At 42.9% G+C, this 17,571-nt stretch overlaps 2 protein-coding genes across 3 annotated transcripts in view; one reads left to right on the top strand and one right to left on the bottom strand.

The window, feature by feature from the left end:
• Positions 1 to 9,204, bottom strand: part of LOC114043176 (T-complex protein 1 subunit zeta-like) — a 37,874-nt gene extending 28,670 nt beyond the window's left edge. For both annotated transcript variants that reach the window (XM_027862182.1, XM_027862183.1), the window contains exons 1-3: positions 9,051 to 9,204; positions 5,503 to 5,566; positions 4,741 to 4,875 (exon numbers count right to left, since the gene is read on the bottom strand). In XM_027862182.1, the coding sequence (XP_027717983.1) occupies positions 4,741 to 4,875; positions 5,503 to 5,566; positions 9,051 to 9,187 (336 nt within the window). In that variant the 5' untranslated portion in view covers positions 9,188 to 9,204. The remainder of the gene's footprint in view (positions 1 to 4,740; positions 4,876 to 5,502; positions 5,567 to 9,050) is intronic.
• A 166-nt stretch (positions 9,205 to 9,370) lies between these two features.
• Positions 9,371 to 10,811, top strand: LOC114043201 (zinc finger protein 830-like). Its single transcript, XM_027862235.1, has one exon. The coding sequence runs from the start codon at positions 9,398 to 9,400 to the stop codon at positions 10,523 to 10,525; it is 1,128 nt and encodes a 375-aa protein (XP_027718036.1). The 5' UTR covers positions 9,371 to 9,397; the 3' UTR covers positions 10,526 to 10,811.
• Positions 10,812 to 17,571: the final 6,760 nt, after the last annotated feature.

Below are 17,571 nucleotides of genomic sequence, written 5' to 3' on the forward strand. Positions count from 1 at the left end.
ACTTTTGGAGATGTCTTAGATCCTTGCATTGCTGAGAAGAGCTAAGTCTGTCAATGTTGTCATCGCACAACATGGCTGTTACTGTGTACAATGTTCTCCTGGTTCTGCTCACTTCAATCAGCATCAATCCATACAACTTTTTCCAGGTTTTTCTGAAGTCTGCCTGCCCATCATTTCTTATAAATGTATTCCATTACATCTATATACCACAACTTGTTCAGCCATTCCCCAACTGATGGGCATCCCTTCAATTTCCAATTCTTTGTAACCACAAAAAAGAGCTGCTATGAATATTTTTGTACATGTGGCTCCTTTTCCCATCTGTATGATCTCTTTGGGATACAGCCCTAGAAGTGCTATTGCTTGGTCAAAGGGTATGTACATTTTTATAGCCCTTTGAGCTTAGTTCCAAATTGCTCTCCAAAATGTTTGGATCAGTTCACAATTCCACCAACAATGCATTAGTGTTCCAATTTTCCCACATCTTCTCCAGTATGTATCATTTTCCTGTTTTGTCATGTTGGCCAATCTGATAGGTGTAATATGGTACCTCAGAGTTGTTTTGATTTGCATTTCTCTAATCAATAGTGATTTACAGCATTTTTTCATATGACTATAGATGGCTTTAATTTTTTCATCTGAGAACTGCCTGTTCATATCCTTTGACCATTTATTCATTGGGGAATGACTTATATCCTTATAAATTTGACTCAGTTCTCTATATATTTTAGAAAGGAGGCCCACATCAGAGACACTGGTTGTAAAAATTCTTTCCCAGTTTTGTGCTTCCCTTAAGGAGTCTTTTCTTCAGTGAATTTTTGTGCCTTTTTTTTCCATTTAGCCAATTCTGCTTTTCAAGGCATTCTTTTCCTCATTGGCTTTTTGTACCTCTTTTATCATTTGGCCTATTCTGTTTTTTAAGGTGTTATATTCTTCAGTTCTTTTTGTGTCTCCTTTACCAAGCTGTTGACCCTTTTTTCATTATTTTCTTGCATCACTCTCATTTCTTTTCCAATTTTTCTTCTACATCTTACTTGATTTCCAAAATCCTTTTTGACCTCTTCCATGGCCTGAGACCAATACATATTTTTCTTGGAAGCTCTGGATGCTGGAGCTTTGATTTAGTTATAGTTCTCTTCTTCTGAGTGTGTGTTTTGATCTTCCTTTTCACCATAGTAACTTTCTATGGTCATAATTTTTCTGTTGTTTGCCCATTTTTTCAGTCTATTTCTTGATTTTTAACTCTTTATTAAAGGGGGGCTTTGCTTCCAGGATGGAGGACATACTGTCTTAATCTTCAGGGGTTTTGTGCAATTGTTTTCAGAGATACTTCTAGGGACTTGTAGGTTTTCAGTTCTTCCAAGGTGGTAAGATCTAAGGAGAGGTGCATTTACTACTCTTCTGATCTGTGCTCTGGTCTGTGAGTTAACACAAGCATTCTTACCTGCCCTGGAACTGTGAACTGCCCTACTCCACTGCAGCTGAAAGCTCTGCTGTGCTAGTGCTCCTCCTTGCCCACACCCACAACTATGACCCAGACCTGGGTATGGGCAAAGCAACAGAGTCCTGTCCCCAGTGCCAGCAAAGATACCCTTGTAATCTCCTTCTGATCGGTTGTTCAATCCCTTTACCATCTGTGGGCTGACAGCTCCAGAAGCAGCTACTGCCACTGCTGATTCAGTGACTCCCAAGGCCTGCTCCTGGTTTGCTGGGGCCTGATCTGTGCTGGCTCGGCCTGTGCTGGACTGTGTTCCACTCTCACCCAGATGCAACAGACCTTTCCTGCAAACCTTCTAAGTTGTCTTTGGCTGGAAAATTATTTCACCCTGTCCTCTTGCGGGTTCTGCCGCTTCAGGAATTCTTTTATTGTGTTATTTAAAGATGGTTGGAGAGGTTCTGGGGAGAGCGTGGCCCTCTTTTCTTCTTATGAATGTGTCTATATCTCCCCAAAAGTCTCAATTGCTGATTAAGTTCTCAGGGGGAATGGTTCTATCAGTGCTCTCTGTGGAAGATGACAAGCAACGGTTACCACTGTTTTTGTCTGTCTAGAGCTAAAGGAAGTAGTTAATTTGGGGAACCAGGGCACAGATATTCATGGAACTCACTTATGATGTAATGTGTTCCTCTTGCTCAGCTTTATTGCATCTGTGAATCTCCCCCCAAAGTGAGGCAGTCCCATTTCTAAGGCAACACTTGTATCAGGAGGCCTCAGACCCCTAGAACCTGGAACATATTTATTTCCAGAACCCGAAGGAGAGTCTGGTGATATTTAACAAATCTGCTAACTATCACTCAGTTGTAGTGACTTATGTGAGGGCATATCATGTCACCAAAAGAAACTCTGAAACTATGAAACTGGGAATGATGAAGTCCTCTAGGTAGGGAAATGAAGAACCAAAGGAAATTAGTTAATTTTCATTTCTTCTTCCATTTGCAGGCTGGGACTTTGGAAGAGAAAGTAAGATAAAAGAAGTGTATATTTGCCATGTAGGTTGTGTTAAAGAATGGTATTTGATTTTCCAAATCTACGAGAAACAACGAATGCTTGACTGAAGATAGAACACATTCCATGATGACTGAGAAGAATGTATTTGACTGAAAGCTTGTCAATATATCAAGAAGACTTTAAACTAAAAACTGAGGAGGAAGAATTCCCAGATAAAACTGTAAATCTGTATATTATAGAGATCATGGATGGCATAGAAAGAAAGAAAAAAAAATGGTGGTCAAGACATCTAATTCACAAGAGAAAATAACATTACAAAACATAAGACACCAAGGCACATAACTAAGGAAGAAGAAGAAAAAAAGTAACATGGATCTATAAGAATTTTAGAAAGGATGAAGCTTAGAATAAAATGAAATAAAATTTGCAAAAAATGCTAAAGACACCACAAAGGACTTTTTTTAATTAAATTTTTTTTCCAATTAACAAGTATTTATTTTCTTTCCCTTTTATTTCTTTCCCACCCCACCCCACCCCACCTCAAAAAAAAGAAAACAAAAACAAAACACTGGTAACAAATATAAATTGTGAAGCAAAAGAAGTTCCCATACTGGTCATGTCCAAAAATGTGTATGTCACTGTGAGTATTTAAGCTATTACATCTTTGTCAGGAAGTGGGCAGCATTCTTCATCAACAGCACAAAGAACTTTTTAGGCTACATTTAGAATAAGAAGAATAAGGAAAGGCTAGGTCTTGTGCTTGAGGAGGATGGTGCCATATTAGCAAACAGAAAGAGACTGTAACTACTCAAACTCCTCCTTTGCTCCTATTCTATCCTCTCTATCAAAGAAAACTATCTTTAGCCTGTAAAGGGTAAAATAAAATAGTTAAGAGGGAATTGAAGCCCAAGGAACTAGTACAAGAACAGCAAGTTGCTCTAAATGAGTTACAGTGTCCTGACCCAAAATTTTTATCCTTTATTAAAAAGAACTTGTGGAGGTTATTACTAAATAATTATCAGTGAATTTTGAAGAACTGAGAGTAACAGAGAAGTGTAGGAAGACTGGAGGCCACACAAATAACCAAATGTAGTCTCCAATTTCAAAATCCATATTCCAGAGACTATAAAAATCTCTCTGTAACTAGACCAACTAAATTACAGAACAAATTACTATTGAATGATGTGTGAGCACTTAGAAAGACCAGTACTAATCACTAAAAATCAGCATGGCTCCACTAAAAAAAAATCATATCAAACTAACCTCATTCCCTTCTTTGACAGGCTAAAGAGAACGGGGCATCAGGGAGATAAATACAGTATATCCACAGTTCACCAAGGCATCTGACAAAGTTTCTCGTGACATTCTTTTGAACAAGAAGGAGAGCTGTGAGGTTGGATGACAGCTCCTGATTTAAAGGATGCTACAATCTATCTGGGAAAACTAGACAGACCTGCATTTAAAATTAAATAGCAATACAAGACCACCATATGAAAGATGTCACAAAGCAGTATAGGAGAGATAGCAGTATAGACAATAAATGCTATAGAAGTTACAAGGAAGAAAAGGTTATTGCAAGTATGATGTAGAGTTAGAAAATGTGACTTGAGAGGACAGCTAGGTGGCACAGTGGATAGAGCACCGACCCTGAAGTCAGGAGTTCCTGAGTTCAAATCCAGTCTCAGACCAAACCCTTGACACTTACTAGCTGTGTGACCTGGGCAAGTCACTTAACCTCAATTGCCTAAAAACAAAACAAAACAAAAAAGAAAGAAAGAAAGAAAGAAAGAAAGAAAGAAAGAAAGAAAGAAAGAAAGAAAGAAAGAAAGAAAGAAAGAAAGAAAGAAAATGTGACTTGAGCTAGGTCCTGAGGGATCAGTAAGCTGTGAATGTTGAAAAGAAAAGCTAAGGACATTGTAGGGAGAAGGAAGAGCCTGAAAAAAAGGCATAGAAATGGTACTAAATATGGTATATTTAAGTGCAATGGGGCTAATATGGGTAGAAAAGAAGGTTAGAAGTAGGAGCCATATTGCAAATCAGTTACAAAAATCTCTCAATAAACAGTCACTCAACTTTTTGCACTATTATTTTCTTTTATTTACATTCTGTTGAGTCAATAAATATACATGGAGACACAATTTAATTAATGAACTACTCTTTTGTCAAAATGGGTAAATCAAATCTCAGAAAACACATAATTCCACTAACACAAGGTTATTCTTTAAACTTAATTCACTTGACTCGACACACATTATTTTCCTTTCAGAATAAAATATATCATGAAATGTAAATACCTCTGAGATGTAGAGATCTGCCTGTTTCAGGAGCTCTCCAATAATCAGAACATTTGAAGTGGTGCCATCACCAGTGATGTCATCTTGGGCTGTTGCTACTTTTGCTATCAAAGAAGCTGTTGGGTGCTGAATTTGCTACAAAGGAGACAACAGATTTCTTTAAAATGAAATAAGTGATGAGTAAAAGGAAAAGCAAAGCAATAAGCAGGCTAATTAGAGTATCAATACTCTACATTCAGTCAACAAATACAAAGATGAAATTGAGCTTCATTTCATAAATTTCAAAACTCTTCCTATTTAGTCTCTATTAGGTGAGTAGAACTATTCTGAAACAAGCTAAACAAAGAAGTTAATTGGCTAGTACACCCATCTCAAAGTTCAAGACTGCAGAAAAATGTACAATAAAACAATTGCTGTGGCATGTATTATGTTGACATGACACTTCCAACATAAGATTAAATCCTTCCATCTCAAAGATGAATACATTTACTAAAATTGCAAAGGGTGACTGATTGTTCCCTGATAACATAGAATAAGATAGTGTGTTTTTAAAATGACTTTAACTTAAAGGTATTCCTCAGCCATTTTTCAGGATACATATAAAATTTTAAAAGCTGCTGACAAGTGGAAGTTAACCTAATTTATCTTAACACTACAGTTTTAAGTGCCTATTTTGGATTAAAAAAAATCTAGATTAGCATTCTTCTTTTTCTTAATGTCTGCTTATAAATATTATGGGGAAAGCAAGCATGGATAGCTCACCATTTCATGGAGCAGAACATTGCCATCTTTGGTAAGTTTAATGTCTCCTGCACCAGAAACAAGCCTGTTCAAAGAACAATTTGTTATTAATAAATGCATATGGTAAAAGAATGCTTGCCACTACTCCTCTATCATTTGCCACCTATCAACCCAACTTAAATTCAAAGAGCTGGATTCTCTACAATACTCAAAAACTGATATGGAAACCTCCAAGTGTTCCCCATAGTCCTAGTATTCTGGCCACCATCACTGCAGTCTAGAAAATAATTTTCCTCTTAGGTGAGCTGCTAGAGCCAACTCATTCAAAAATGGAGGTTCTACAGGTTTAAAGAGAAGGGTAATTAGAGGTCTACAGTGATTAAATGAAACAAATTCATCTAGGAACCTATCAAGCCTCCCTTTATCTCATCACTCTTAACATTTCTTTCCTTCTTCGGTGTTCTTCTCTCTTTCTGCCTCCACCCTTGTCTTCCAAAAAGTTTAATATATTAGAAAGAACACTGGATTTGGAGTCAGAGGTCAAAAGCCCTCTCCTCTGTTACCTTACTAACTTTGTGACCTTGGACAAGTCAAGTAACCTCTCTAGGGCTTAGTTTACTTATCTGTAAAATGAAAGGATTAGACCGGATGAACTCTTTCAGCATAAATATATGACCCTTCTCTTCTTCCTTTCCTCCCAGACCCTAATTCATCCGTCCATTCAGATGCTTCCTCCTTGAACAAGAAGAGCTACCAAAAAGCAAATCTTATGCTCATCTAAAGGTTTATCATTTTACTTCATTCAACATTAAATAGTTTATGATAATTTATATAATAACAACAATACTGCAGAGACAAACAACTTGGACTTGGGAATTCTGATCAACACAATAACCAACCACAATCCTGAGGATTCATGATGAAACATGCTACCCACCTCCAGACAGAAAAGTGATATGATCGACAATTTTTTTTTTAACATGGCCTATTCATGCATTTATTTTGATGACTATACAGGTTTGTGACAGGTTTTATTTTTCTTTCATTCTCAACAGTGGGGTGAGGGTGGGTAAAATGCAAATATGAAAATAAAATTGAATTTAAAATGGTAGTGCACTTCACTCGCTAGTCCTCAGAATCCTTTATGCTGCTGAAGGTCTGGAAATTTCACCTCCACACTCCCACTAAAAGTGTAGGATTATGCCCAGCCTCCAGTCATTCTATCCCTCCAACACTTTAGAAGAAAGGCTTAATCCAGGAAATGCCTGACATCCTGATGTACTGATTTCTGCCAGGAACCCAGGCTAGGTTTGTTGTTCCTGCACCAGTCTCATTAAAAGTATACCATTAACCATTATGCAAAACAGAAATGGGTTTATAAGCATAGATTTAGAACTAGAAGGGAGCTTAGAAGCCATAGAGTAGCTATCACACTCTCATTTTCCAGATGAAAAAACTGCTGAGAGATTGTGTGAGGCAGTGTTTGAACCCAGCTCTTTCTGACTCCAAATCCCGTCCTCGATCCACCACCTGCTGCTGCTTCTCTAATTCAGCCCCCTCATTTTATACATAAAGAAACTGAGGCCCTAAGGGACTTACCTAGGGCCATGCAACTGGTGAAAGGCAGTTTGGTATAAGAAATGGAGCACTGGACCCAGAGGCCACCCAGGCACTCACTAGCTGTGTAACTGATCTAAGCAAAACCTTTCTGTGCCTGCCTTTCCGCATTTAGGAACCTCTCAAGTTCCTTCCAATTATAAATATATGATCCTATACACATCTTAGTGTATTAGAAAGAACTTAGTGGATACAAAGGGGTGAGCCATACCAGGCCCTGACTTCAAATCACATGTCCTTTCCACTACTCCACAATCCTTCTGGATAGACTTTTACTTTTAAAGATTTATGTTCCCATGACATGTGACTGATTTAAACAACTCTCTGACTTTAAACTGCAGAGAACCACCAATCCACAGGGGGAGAGGGAGTTTCCTTATTCAGGGAGTTATTTATATCAATGAAATTACAAGTCCAGTCCCTATCTCTTTATGATCTCTACTCTTAAACACTTATGACTAGAAGGGTAGAATGGTGGAACAGTGGATAGAACAAGCAACTTAGAATCTAGAAAATCTAAGTTCAAATCTAGCCTCAGACACTTAATAGCTGTAGTAACCCTGGGCAAGTTATTTAACATCTGTCGGCCTCAGTTTCCTCATCTGTAAAATGGAAATAATAACAGCACCTTCCTTCCATAGTTGTGAACATAAAGTAAGATGAAAGCACTTTGTAAACCTTAATGCACTATATTATTATATACTTATTCTACAGCTATTATTTTTAAATCCAGTTTAAATCCAATAAGCTGTCACCTGGTGTGACCTTAGGCAAGTCTCTTAACCTGAGCCCATTTTCTCATCAGTAAAACAAGGCGTCAGAACTAAATGACCTGAAAGGTCCCTTCCAGCTCTTGTTCTATGGTCTCATGATCCAAAGTTGCTTTTCATTTTTCTGTGACCCTAAACTTACTCTTCTCAGCCCTGGTCACGGGAAGGCAGCTCCCTTGCTTCAAGGGCTAGGTCTGCTAGCCACTTGGGGAACAGCACCTGCAGAGCCCTGAGTAGCGCAGGCAGTTTAAAACAGGAGCCACCACACAGAAAATGAGAGTCAGGGAGGGTTTTGCTCCTTTCAGCAGGACAGAGTCAAGCCACGGGGTGCCCTGGATTGAACGCTGAGCTGGAAGTCTGGAACACCTGGGTTCAAATGCTTCCTCAAATACAAGCTGTGTGACCCTGGGCAAGTTATTTAATGTCCGCCTCAGGAATGTCATTTTCCAGTATGTCCAACTCTTCACGACCCCATTTGGGGTTTTCTTGGCAAAGATCCTGGAGTGTTTTGCCATTTCCTTCTCCAGCTCATTTGACAGATGAGACAACTAAGGCAAACAGGATTAAGCGACTTGCCCAGGGTCACACAGTTAGTGAGGCCCAATTAGAACTCAGTGAGTCTGGTTCTAAACCCAGTGCTCTATCCACTTCACCACCTAGCCACCCCTTGCCTCTGTGTACTCAGCTATAAAGTAGGTATAATAAGAACACCTATTGTTGTGAGGATCAAATAAGATACTTGTAATGAGCTCAGCACATAGTAGGTGCTTAAAAAGTACTTATTCTTTTCCTTCCTTCCATCCAGGTCTATAGCTGGTGGGGGCCTTGCAGGCTATCTAATGAACCTCCTTATTTGTCAGATGAAGAACCTAAGGCTCAAAGAGGTTGTGACCCCACGGTCACACAGCGAAACTGGCAAAGGTGATATTTGAACTCAAGTTCTCGGACGCCAGAACCTGTGCTCTCTCCCACTACCATCCCCGGAGGGAGGCAGTGGGGAATGGGCTACTTTAAGCGTCTCCTCGCCCTAAACAGAGTTGGGACCACGCCCCCCTCCCCTCCTTCCCCCTCCCCCCGCTCCCTAGGGATCAGAACACGCCACAGGCCACGCCCCCTCCGCGAGCCACGCCCCGGCGTTCTAAACGGCCACCGTACTGCGCGCCACCGCCTCCCTCCCCTCACATTTTCATGGTGCCCTTGGGCCCCAGGTTGGTCCTCAATACGTCTTGTAGCCCCCGGGCCGCGCAGATATTAACTGACAGCGCTGCTTGGGCTCGCGCCACCTCCGCCCGGGGGTTGAGAGCCTTCACAGCCGCCATCCCAGCGCTCCTCTAAAAAAAAAAGGCCAAAAAAGAAGAAGAAGAAAAAAAACAGATGAGCTTGATCGAACAGGGCCGCAACCAACGCCCGCAACCAACGTCTGCACTCGACCCCGGCGGCTGCGAGAAACAGCCCGCCCCTTTTCTCATTGGTCAGACCCCCGTCCAATCCGCGATCCGGCATGCCGCGGCCGGAAGTGACGCGGACGGATGTTGTGGAAGAGGAGCTGGGAGCCGGAAGCGAAGCTGCTCCCGCTGAGTCCGGCCGCCGAGATGGCGTCGCCCGCGTCGGCCGGGAAGCGGACGGTGAAGCAGGACGAGCTGCGGCGGCTCATGAAGTCCGAGAAGCAGCGGCTCAGCGCCAGCCGGAAGCGAGTGGAGTCCCCCTTCGCCAAGTACAACCGCTTGGGGCAGCTGAGCTGCGCGCTGTGCGGCGTCCCCGTGAAGAGCGAGCTGCTGTGGCCCACGCACGTCCTGGGCAAGCAGCACAAGGAGAAGGTGGCGCTGCTGAAGGGGCCCAAGGAGCCTGGGCCGGGCCCCGCGCAGCCGCCGCTGCCGCCGCCGCCGCCGGCCAAGAGAACCGGCCCCGAGCCGGACGGCCCGGCCGACGCGAAGAGAGCGCGAGCCGCTCCCGCAGCCCCCGGGCTGCCCGTGGACTTCTTTGACTCAGGCGCGAAGGAGGCCCCCCGAAAAGCGTCGGGGCTGAGTTTGCTCCCGGACTACGGAGACGACGACGACGAGGAAGAGGAGGAAGAAGAGGAAAAAGAAGCAAAGAGCGAGAACCCGGCCCCCGCGCACCCTTCTTCCTCGCAGGAGCCTGCGCCCAGCGCGCTGCCCCCCGACTTCTTCGACCAGGACGCCCCGACGGCCCCCGTCGTCTCCCATTCGGGGTCCATCCAGAAGGCCGAGGTGCAAGAGAAGGTGGTGGAGAGGCGGGAGAACACGGCCGAGGCTCTGCCCGAGGGCTTCTTCGACGACCCCGAGATCGACGCCAGAGTGCGGAAAGTGGATGCGCCCAAGGACCAGATGGACAAGGAGTGGGACGAGTTCCAGAAGGCCATGAGGCAGGTCAACACGATTTCCGAGGCCATCGTGGCCGAGGAGGACGAGGAGGGGCGGCTGGACCGGCAGATCGGCGAGATCGACGAGCAGATCGAGTGCTACCGTCGGGTGGAGGTCCTCCGGGACCGCCAGGACGTCCTGAAAGGTAAACTGAAGGAAGTGCTGACTTTGAGGGAATTGCAGAAAAAGGAGGAGGAGAACCTCGACAGCGACGATGAGGGAGAGCTGCAAGATCTGCTGTCTCAGGACTGGAGGGTGAAGGGAGCTCTGTTGTGAGAGGCGGGAGGCGTGGCGAAAGACTGCAAATGCCACTTCTTTTAGTGGTGGGTGAACGAGGATAAAATGAGAAACTACGAGAGAATTCTGGGGGGAAATGGTACAAGTATTTTTATTTTTATTTTTTTTTTGCATTCATGTATTTTGAGAACTTTCCTGAATACCAAAACGCGGTGTGTTTTCCTCTCTCAATATTCTAGGTCTAAAATGCAAAACCATTTTATGTGAGCATTGTAAACTGTAAATGTTGTACAAAGTTAAATATATTTACTATTGATGTTTCCTATTCCTAGTCTCCAGTTCCTGCTGCAGACCTGTCAGCTAAGGGATAAATGTCAGTACTTGGACAAACCTTATTAAGAGATTGTTTATGGGTTGTACCTTTCCCCCACGTATGAGAGTTACCAAAGACAGTGACACTATAGGCAGTGCCATATTAAGTCAGATACATTAGCCATGTAGTTCAACATTCATCTGACAGTGGTATGGAAGGACACTGGAGGAAATGGTTATGGATGTGAGCCTGCTCATTCTCAGCTCCCTTTAATAACCTGTTAAGAAACTATCCACTCAGTAATTTACCTAAACACTTTTCGAACCTATTACATTTATAGCCTATAAGACTTTTTGAGGTAATAGGTTCCATAAATTTACTGTCTGCTCTGTAAAGTATTAACTGCGTTCTATTTGTTCCCAACTCCAGATTTGTGTTTTTATGATAAGAGTGTACGTCCACTGCTAACAGATCATGTTCTTTTGAGTAGTAATAATAGGCTTTGTTCTGGACCAGCCATATTATTATTAGCACTTATGTGACCACTAATAAGCATTTACTAGGTGACCATTCAGAGTTAGGGAAGTAGTCAGTGTATATGCAACAGCACCAAATACTTAAGAGTCCAAAGAATTAGACTTACTGGAGCCCACTTCTGTAGGAGTCAGGAGACAGATCTGTGTCTGGCATTTTTTGAGTAAACGGCATTTATGTCAAGTGTACAAGAAGCAAAGAGGAAGGGGCCTGGCAAGGGGTTTCAAAAAAAAATGACATTAGGCTGTTGTTCTTTGCACCAAATACATTATTCCTGAATTCAGTTGGGATTTTGCAAGGGTTAAATGAATGTGCTTGAATTGTGGAGGGGCTTCTGTCACCCCTCAGTGAGGACTTGTCCTCCCATCCCATATGTGAAAACTCTCCATTCAATCTCTGTAACCAAGCAGATATGAGAAGCTCTGGCCTTATAAATAGGATTGTGCATTCAATAAGCTATGTACTAAGCTGCAGAATCGCCTGTAGCTGAGGAGACCTAAAGAAAATCACCCTTTATGACTTTTCTGTTAGTCTGACACTAACCCCTTCATTCCAGATTTCCCCCTCTCCCTCTATCTAAGGTGATTTCCAAACAGCCCAGTGGATCAGTTCAAGCACTTCTAAAGATGGGAGGAAGGGGGCCTAAGAAGGAAAAAAATTGGGTTGGAAGCAGATGGAGAAGCTACCCAAACATGGTCCCCCTACCATGTAACCACATAAGACTTAAATCTTAGGCAGCCTAGGGGGCACTAAAACCAGAAACCTCCCCTACCTCCCCACCTTCAAAAAGCTTGATTAAAGAGCAAAAGGAAAATGAGAGAAAGATGGCCTGTACTGTTGCCCAGGCAATGGCAACGGAACGGAATGGAAGGCATGGATGCAACTGACATTTCTGAGATGGAAAAATCAGCAAGCATTTATTAAGCACCACTATGTTCCAGGCACTGCTTGCTACTAGAGATACAAAGAATGAAACAGTTCTTTAGCTTAAATTCGAACAGGGCTACAAGTATGTGATGCACACACATGCGTGTGTGTGTGTGTGAATATGTACATATATATACACACACTCATGTAGCAGAAGACATATACACATATATGGTTCAAAGTAATGGAGGGCACTAGCATTTGGGAGTGAGAAATGGTTTAGAAAAGACTTCATATAGAAGATGGTACTTGAGCTGTGTCTTGAAGGATTTTATAAAGCAGCTGCGAAGAGGAAGTTTTCAGTAGTGTAGGCACCTGGGACAGACATTGCAAAGTCAGTAGGGTGAAGCATTCTCTGAGTAGCAGAGAGAAAGCCAATTTGGTTTGATAGAAGGATAACATGCAATGAGGTAGGAAATTGGGGCAAGGTTGTGAAGGCTCTTAAAAGCCAAACAGTTTATGCTTTGTTCTTTTATTTTTTTCAGCCAAAGACAAGGTTTATTAGAACATCAGTCATGTTGGGCAGACTCTTACGGAGTCTGAACATGGGTAAGCAGTGGCTAGATTTTAAGAATCTAAGCCTATGTTTTATTCTAATAGCAATAAAACTCTTAAGTCCATCCATAAGACTAAGTTCTAAGCACTTAGGCAGAAACATGGTCCCTGCCCTCAAGGAGCACATTCTAATGGGGAGACAACATGCTGTATATCCTAGATCTGTACAGTATAGGGGAAGGGACAGAAGGTGGGATTCGAGCTGAGTCTTTGGTGAAGTCAGGGAGTGGAGAAGAGGGGGACCATTCCAGGCATGGGAGATATCCAGTGAAAAGACAGGACGTGAAGCATCAAGTTTTCCAGGTCCATATTTTAGTTACGTGGAGAGGTGAAGACAACTCCAAAGGCAGGAGGGGGCCAGGTGGTAAAGGGTCTTAAACACCAGACAGGATGTATTTGATCCTAGAGTTCCTAGGGGTTCCCTGTAGTTTAAGTAGGGAGGCTGACGCAGACAGAACTGTGTTTTCAGAAAATCATTGGCAGGGGACTGATGGATGGATTGGAGAGGGGAGAGAAATTGGTGATGGGAAACTGAAACTGGGAAGTCAGGTTAGGGGTGAGTAGATAGATCAAGGAATCATTTACATAGAGATACAAACAGGTACTTCCACTTTCTCTCCTCTCATTCTTAACCCCTTACAATTTGGCATCTGACTTTGTCATTCCAGCAAAACTCTCTCCAAAGTAACCAGTGATCTCTTAATTACTGAATCCAATGGCCTTTCCTCAGTCCTCATTCTCTATGACCTCTTTGCAGTCTTTGACCCTGTTGATCACTCCTCAATACTTTTTTCTATAGATTTTCAGGATGCCACCTTACTACTTTCCCTCCTACCTATCTGACTGTTCCTCTATCTCCTTTACTGAAACCTCCTCCAGATCACACCCTATAACCTTAGGTGTCCCTTGGGCTTCTGTCCTGGGCCTTCTGTACTACTTGGTGATGTTTTCAACTCCCAAAGATTTAATTACCATCTCTGCTAAGGATTCTCAAATCTACCTTTCCTGCCCCAGTCTCACTGCTGACCCATCTCAACTGCCTTTTAGACATCTTGAACTGGATGACCAGTAGACATTTGAAACTCAATATGTATAAAACAAAACTTACTGTCTTTCCCCCTAAACTCTTCCCCTGGCCTTCTCCCCCACCTATTACTGTTGAGAGAAACACCATCTTCCCAGTCCCTCAGGCTCACAACCTAGGAGTCGTCCTGGATTCCTCACCATCACACACACATCCAATCTGTTCCCCAGGCCTGTCGATTTAACCTTTGCAACATCTCTCAAACTGCCATCACCCTGGTGCAATCCCTCATCACTTCACACCTGGACTATTGCAATAACCTGCTGGTAGGTCCACTGGCCTCAAGTCTTTCCCTGTTCCAATCTTTCCTCCAGTCATTAAAGTAATTTTCCTTAAGTGCAAATCCAAACACATCATCTATTTAATAAACTACAGAGGCTCTCTTTCACCTCCAGGAGCAAATGCAAAATTATCTGTTTGGCCTTCAAAGCCCTTCACAACCTAGCCCTCTCCTATCTTTCCGGTCTTCTTACACTTCACGCCCCATCTCAGCTCCAGGCATTTTCTCTGGGTACCTCCCATTCTTGAAATGCTTTCCACTGGCTTCCCAGTCCCAACTAAAATCCTATCTACATACAGGAAGCTTTTCCCAACCTTTCCCTTTTAATTATTTCCAACTTAACCTGTATATAACTTGTTTATGCATCTTTACTTGCCTTTCCAGTTAGATTGTAAGCTCTTTGCCACTTTTTGTATCCCCAGCCCTTAGGACCGGGCCTGAAACATTATAGGTACTTAATAGATGTTTATTATTTAACTAACAAGATAATAATTGAACCCATGGGAACCCCCATAAAATATAGAGAGAAGAGAATTCATGACAGCCCTCTGGGGCACACCCACAATTAGTGGGCATGACAAATGAAGAACTAAGAAGGAACAGGCAGATATTCTTGGAGATGCAAGAGACTAATGACAGAAACTTAAGAGAGAGTATTCAGGAGAAGAGAGGTCAAGAAAGATGAGTACAGAGAAAGTCATTGGACTTTGCAATTAAGAGATCATTGGAGGGGCAGCTAGGTGGCGCAGTGGATAGAGCACCGGCCCTGGATTCAGGAGGACCTGAGTTCAAATGCAGCCTCAGACACTTAACACTAGCTGTGTGACCCTGGGCAAGTCACTTAACCCCATTGCCTAGCCAAAAAAAAAAAAAAAGATCATTGGTAAAATTGGAAAGTGCAGTTTCAGTTTAATGATGAGGTCAGAAGCCAGATTTTAAAGGGTTTAGAAAGTGAAAGGAGAGGAAGTGGAGACACTGTAAATGTCTGAAGTTTAGCTAGGAAAGGGTAGAAAGACAGGATAACAGCAAGGATGGTCAGATCAGGTGAGGGGTTCTGTTTTTAAGGATTGGGAGACAGACGTGTTTGTAGGTAGTAGAGGAAGCCAGGGGACAGAGAGACAGTGGGAATTGCAATGACGGTCTGTGGGAAAAAGGAAGGGAATGGGATCAAAGATGTATATAAAGAGATTTGCTTTGGCAAGAAATGCCCCCTCTTTATCTGAGACGAGTAAAGGAAGAGCTAGTGGGTGAAGATGTCTAAGGGATAGGAGATGAAGAAGGGAATTTTTCAGTGAAATAATGTCCTCAGCCAAGACTGGAAAAAGGTGGTATGGGAGGCTTGAGGAGCAGTGAAAAGGTATGTAAATAGCTGCTAAGAAAAATGAGAAAACATTAATAGGGAGGAATAGAACGGTTGCATTCTTGCAAAGAGCGCGGTTGAATGTAGGGAACATGTTGACAGAGCACTATGAAATACCTATAATGCTTCAGGCCCGGTCCTAAGGGGCCAGTCAGCACAGTTTTGTGATTTTCTCCAGCTCTGTTCAGTACTAGATGAATAGGAGAAGAGGGAGCAGATGGCATGAGTAACTGAGACTGGTGTTTGGCAAGGTGTGATAGGCAATAGGACAAGGAGTCCAGGGATTCAGGTTGGTTGCCTGTTGGTGTCTTTCATTCTGTAAGAAGACCAAAATGACGTCACCACGTCAGCGTCAAGGTATACTGTGTCCTACTGTGGCTGATCAGACCAATCCAAGCTCTGAAGGCTGTGCCACAGGTTGGGCACAACTGGTCCACGTGAACATTTGGGGTGGAGATGTCTCTGAATTTGCACATTTCATGTTTCTTTTGAGCCACTTTAATTCTGCTTTGCTTGTAGAGCGCAGCATCTTCTCTGATGTGGGCACACCATGCTGGGCAGTTCTGTGCCAGTGTCTCCCATGATACACAATCAATTCCAAAGTTCTTCAGAGAGATCTTGAGAGTATCCTTGTATTGCTTCTGCCCTTCATGTGAGCACTTGCCTTGCGTGAGTTCTCCATAAAATAGTCTTTTAGGCAAGCATACATTTGGCATTCAGCCCATCAGAGTTGCACTCTGTGCAGTAGAGTTTGAATACTTGGCAGTTTAGCTCAAGAAAGGACTTCAGTGTCCAGTACCTTATCTTGCCAGGTGATCTTTAGAATCTTCCTAAGACAATTCAAATGGAAGAGATTCAGTTTCCTGGCATGGCATTGGTACAGTGTCCGGGTTTCATAGGAATACAACAATGACGTCAACACAACAGCTCTGTAGACCTTCGGTTTGGTAGACAGTCTAATACCTCTTCTCTTCAACACTTTCCTTTGGAACCTTCCAAACACTGAGCTAGCTCTGGCGATACATGTATCAACCTCATCTATGAGTACATCCCTGGAAAGTATACTGCCAAGATAAGTGAACTTATCCACAGCATTCAAAATTTCTCCATTTGCTATTACTGATGATTCCACATATGGATGGTACAGTGTTGGCTGGTGGAGAACCTGTGTTTTCTTGGTGTTAATTGTCAGGCCAAAATTAGCACAAGCAGCAGAAAATCGATCCATACTTTGTTGCATCTCAGCTTCAGAGATTGCATTGAAGGTACAATCATCTTCAGACAAAAAAATCACACACCAACTCTCCCTCCAATTTAGTCTTGGCTTGGAACTAGGTGATAAGCAGCAGAGTTTTCAGTTTGCACCCCTTCTGACCCTGGACAAATGTAGGCCCTTCGGTGCTGGATGTGGGGCCCCTTCTTGTCCTGGTGCAAGCCTCCTCTTGCCTTGGAGTGCTCTGTGCTACAGTTCCTGGCCAGATGCCATCACCAAGGACTGCAGACTTCTCTGGCTTCTCTGCCTTCCAATGTGGACTTGAGCTAGAAAAATAACTCGCTGATTTTTTCATGGATTTTCCAATTTCTAGGTCCATTTGGAGGAATTGTTGGTGGGGAAAAGGAAAAGCCTGACTACCTCTTCCAACTCCTCTGACGCCTTAGCTCTTTGTTGTTGTTCAGTCATTTTCATCATGTCCGACTCTTTGTGACCCCATTTGGGTTTGTTTTGGGGTTTTTTTTGGCAAAGATACTAGAGTAGTTTGCCATTTTCTTCTCTAGCTTATTTTACAGGTAAGGAACTGAGGCAAACAGGGTTAAGTGACTTGACCATGATCACACAGCTCTTAAGTGTCTAAGGCCAGATTTAAACGCAAGAAAACTCATCTTCCTGACTCCAGGTCAAATGCTATATCCACTGAGCCACCTAGCTGCCCCACCTTGGTTCTACCTTTTCCTTAAAACTGAATTTTAAAGCATTGTGGCAATGTCACCTTTTCAACAATGGGATTTTCCACTTTTAAGACAACTAATGCAC

Source organism: Vombatus ursinus, unplaced genomic scaffold (assembly GCF_900497805.2).
Source record: "Vombatus ursinus unplaced genomic scaffold, bare-nosed wombat genome assembly UNPS02014768.1, whole genome shotgun sequence".
Classification (NCBI taxonomy): domain Eukaryota; kingdom Metazoa; phylum Chordata; class Mammalia; order Diprotodontia; family Vombatidae; genus Vombatus; species Vombatus ursinus.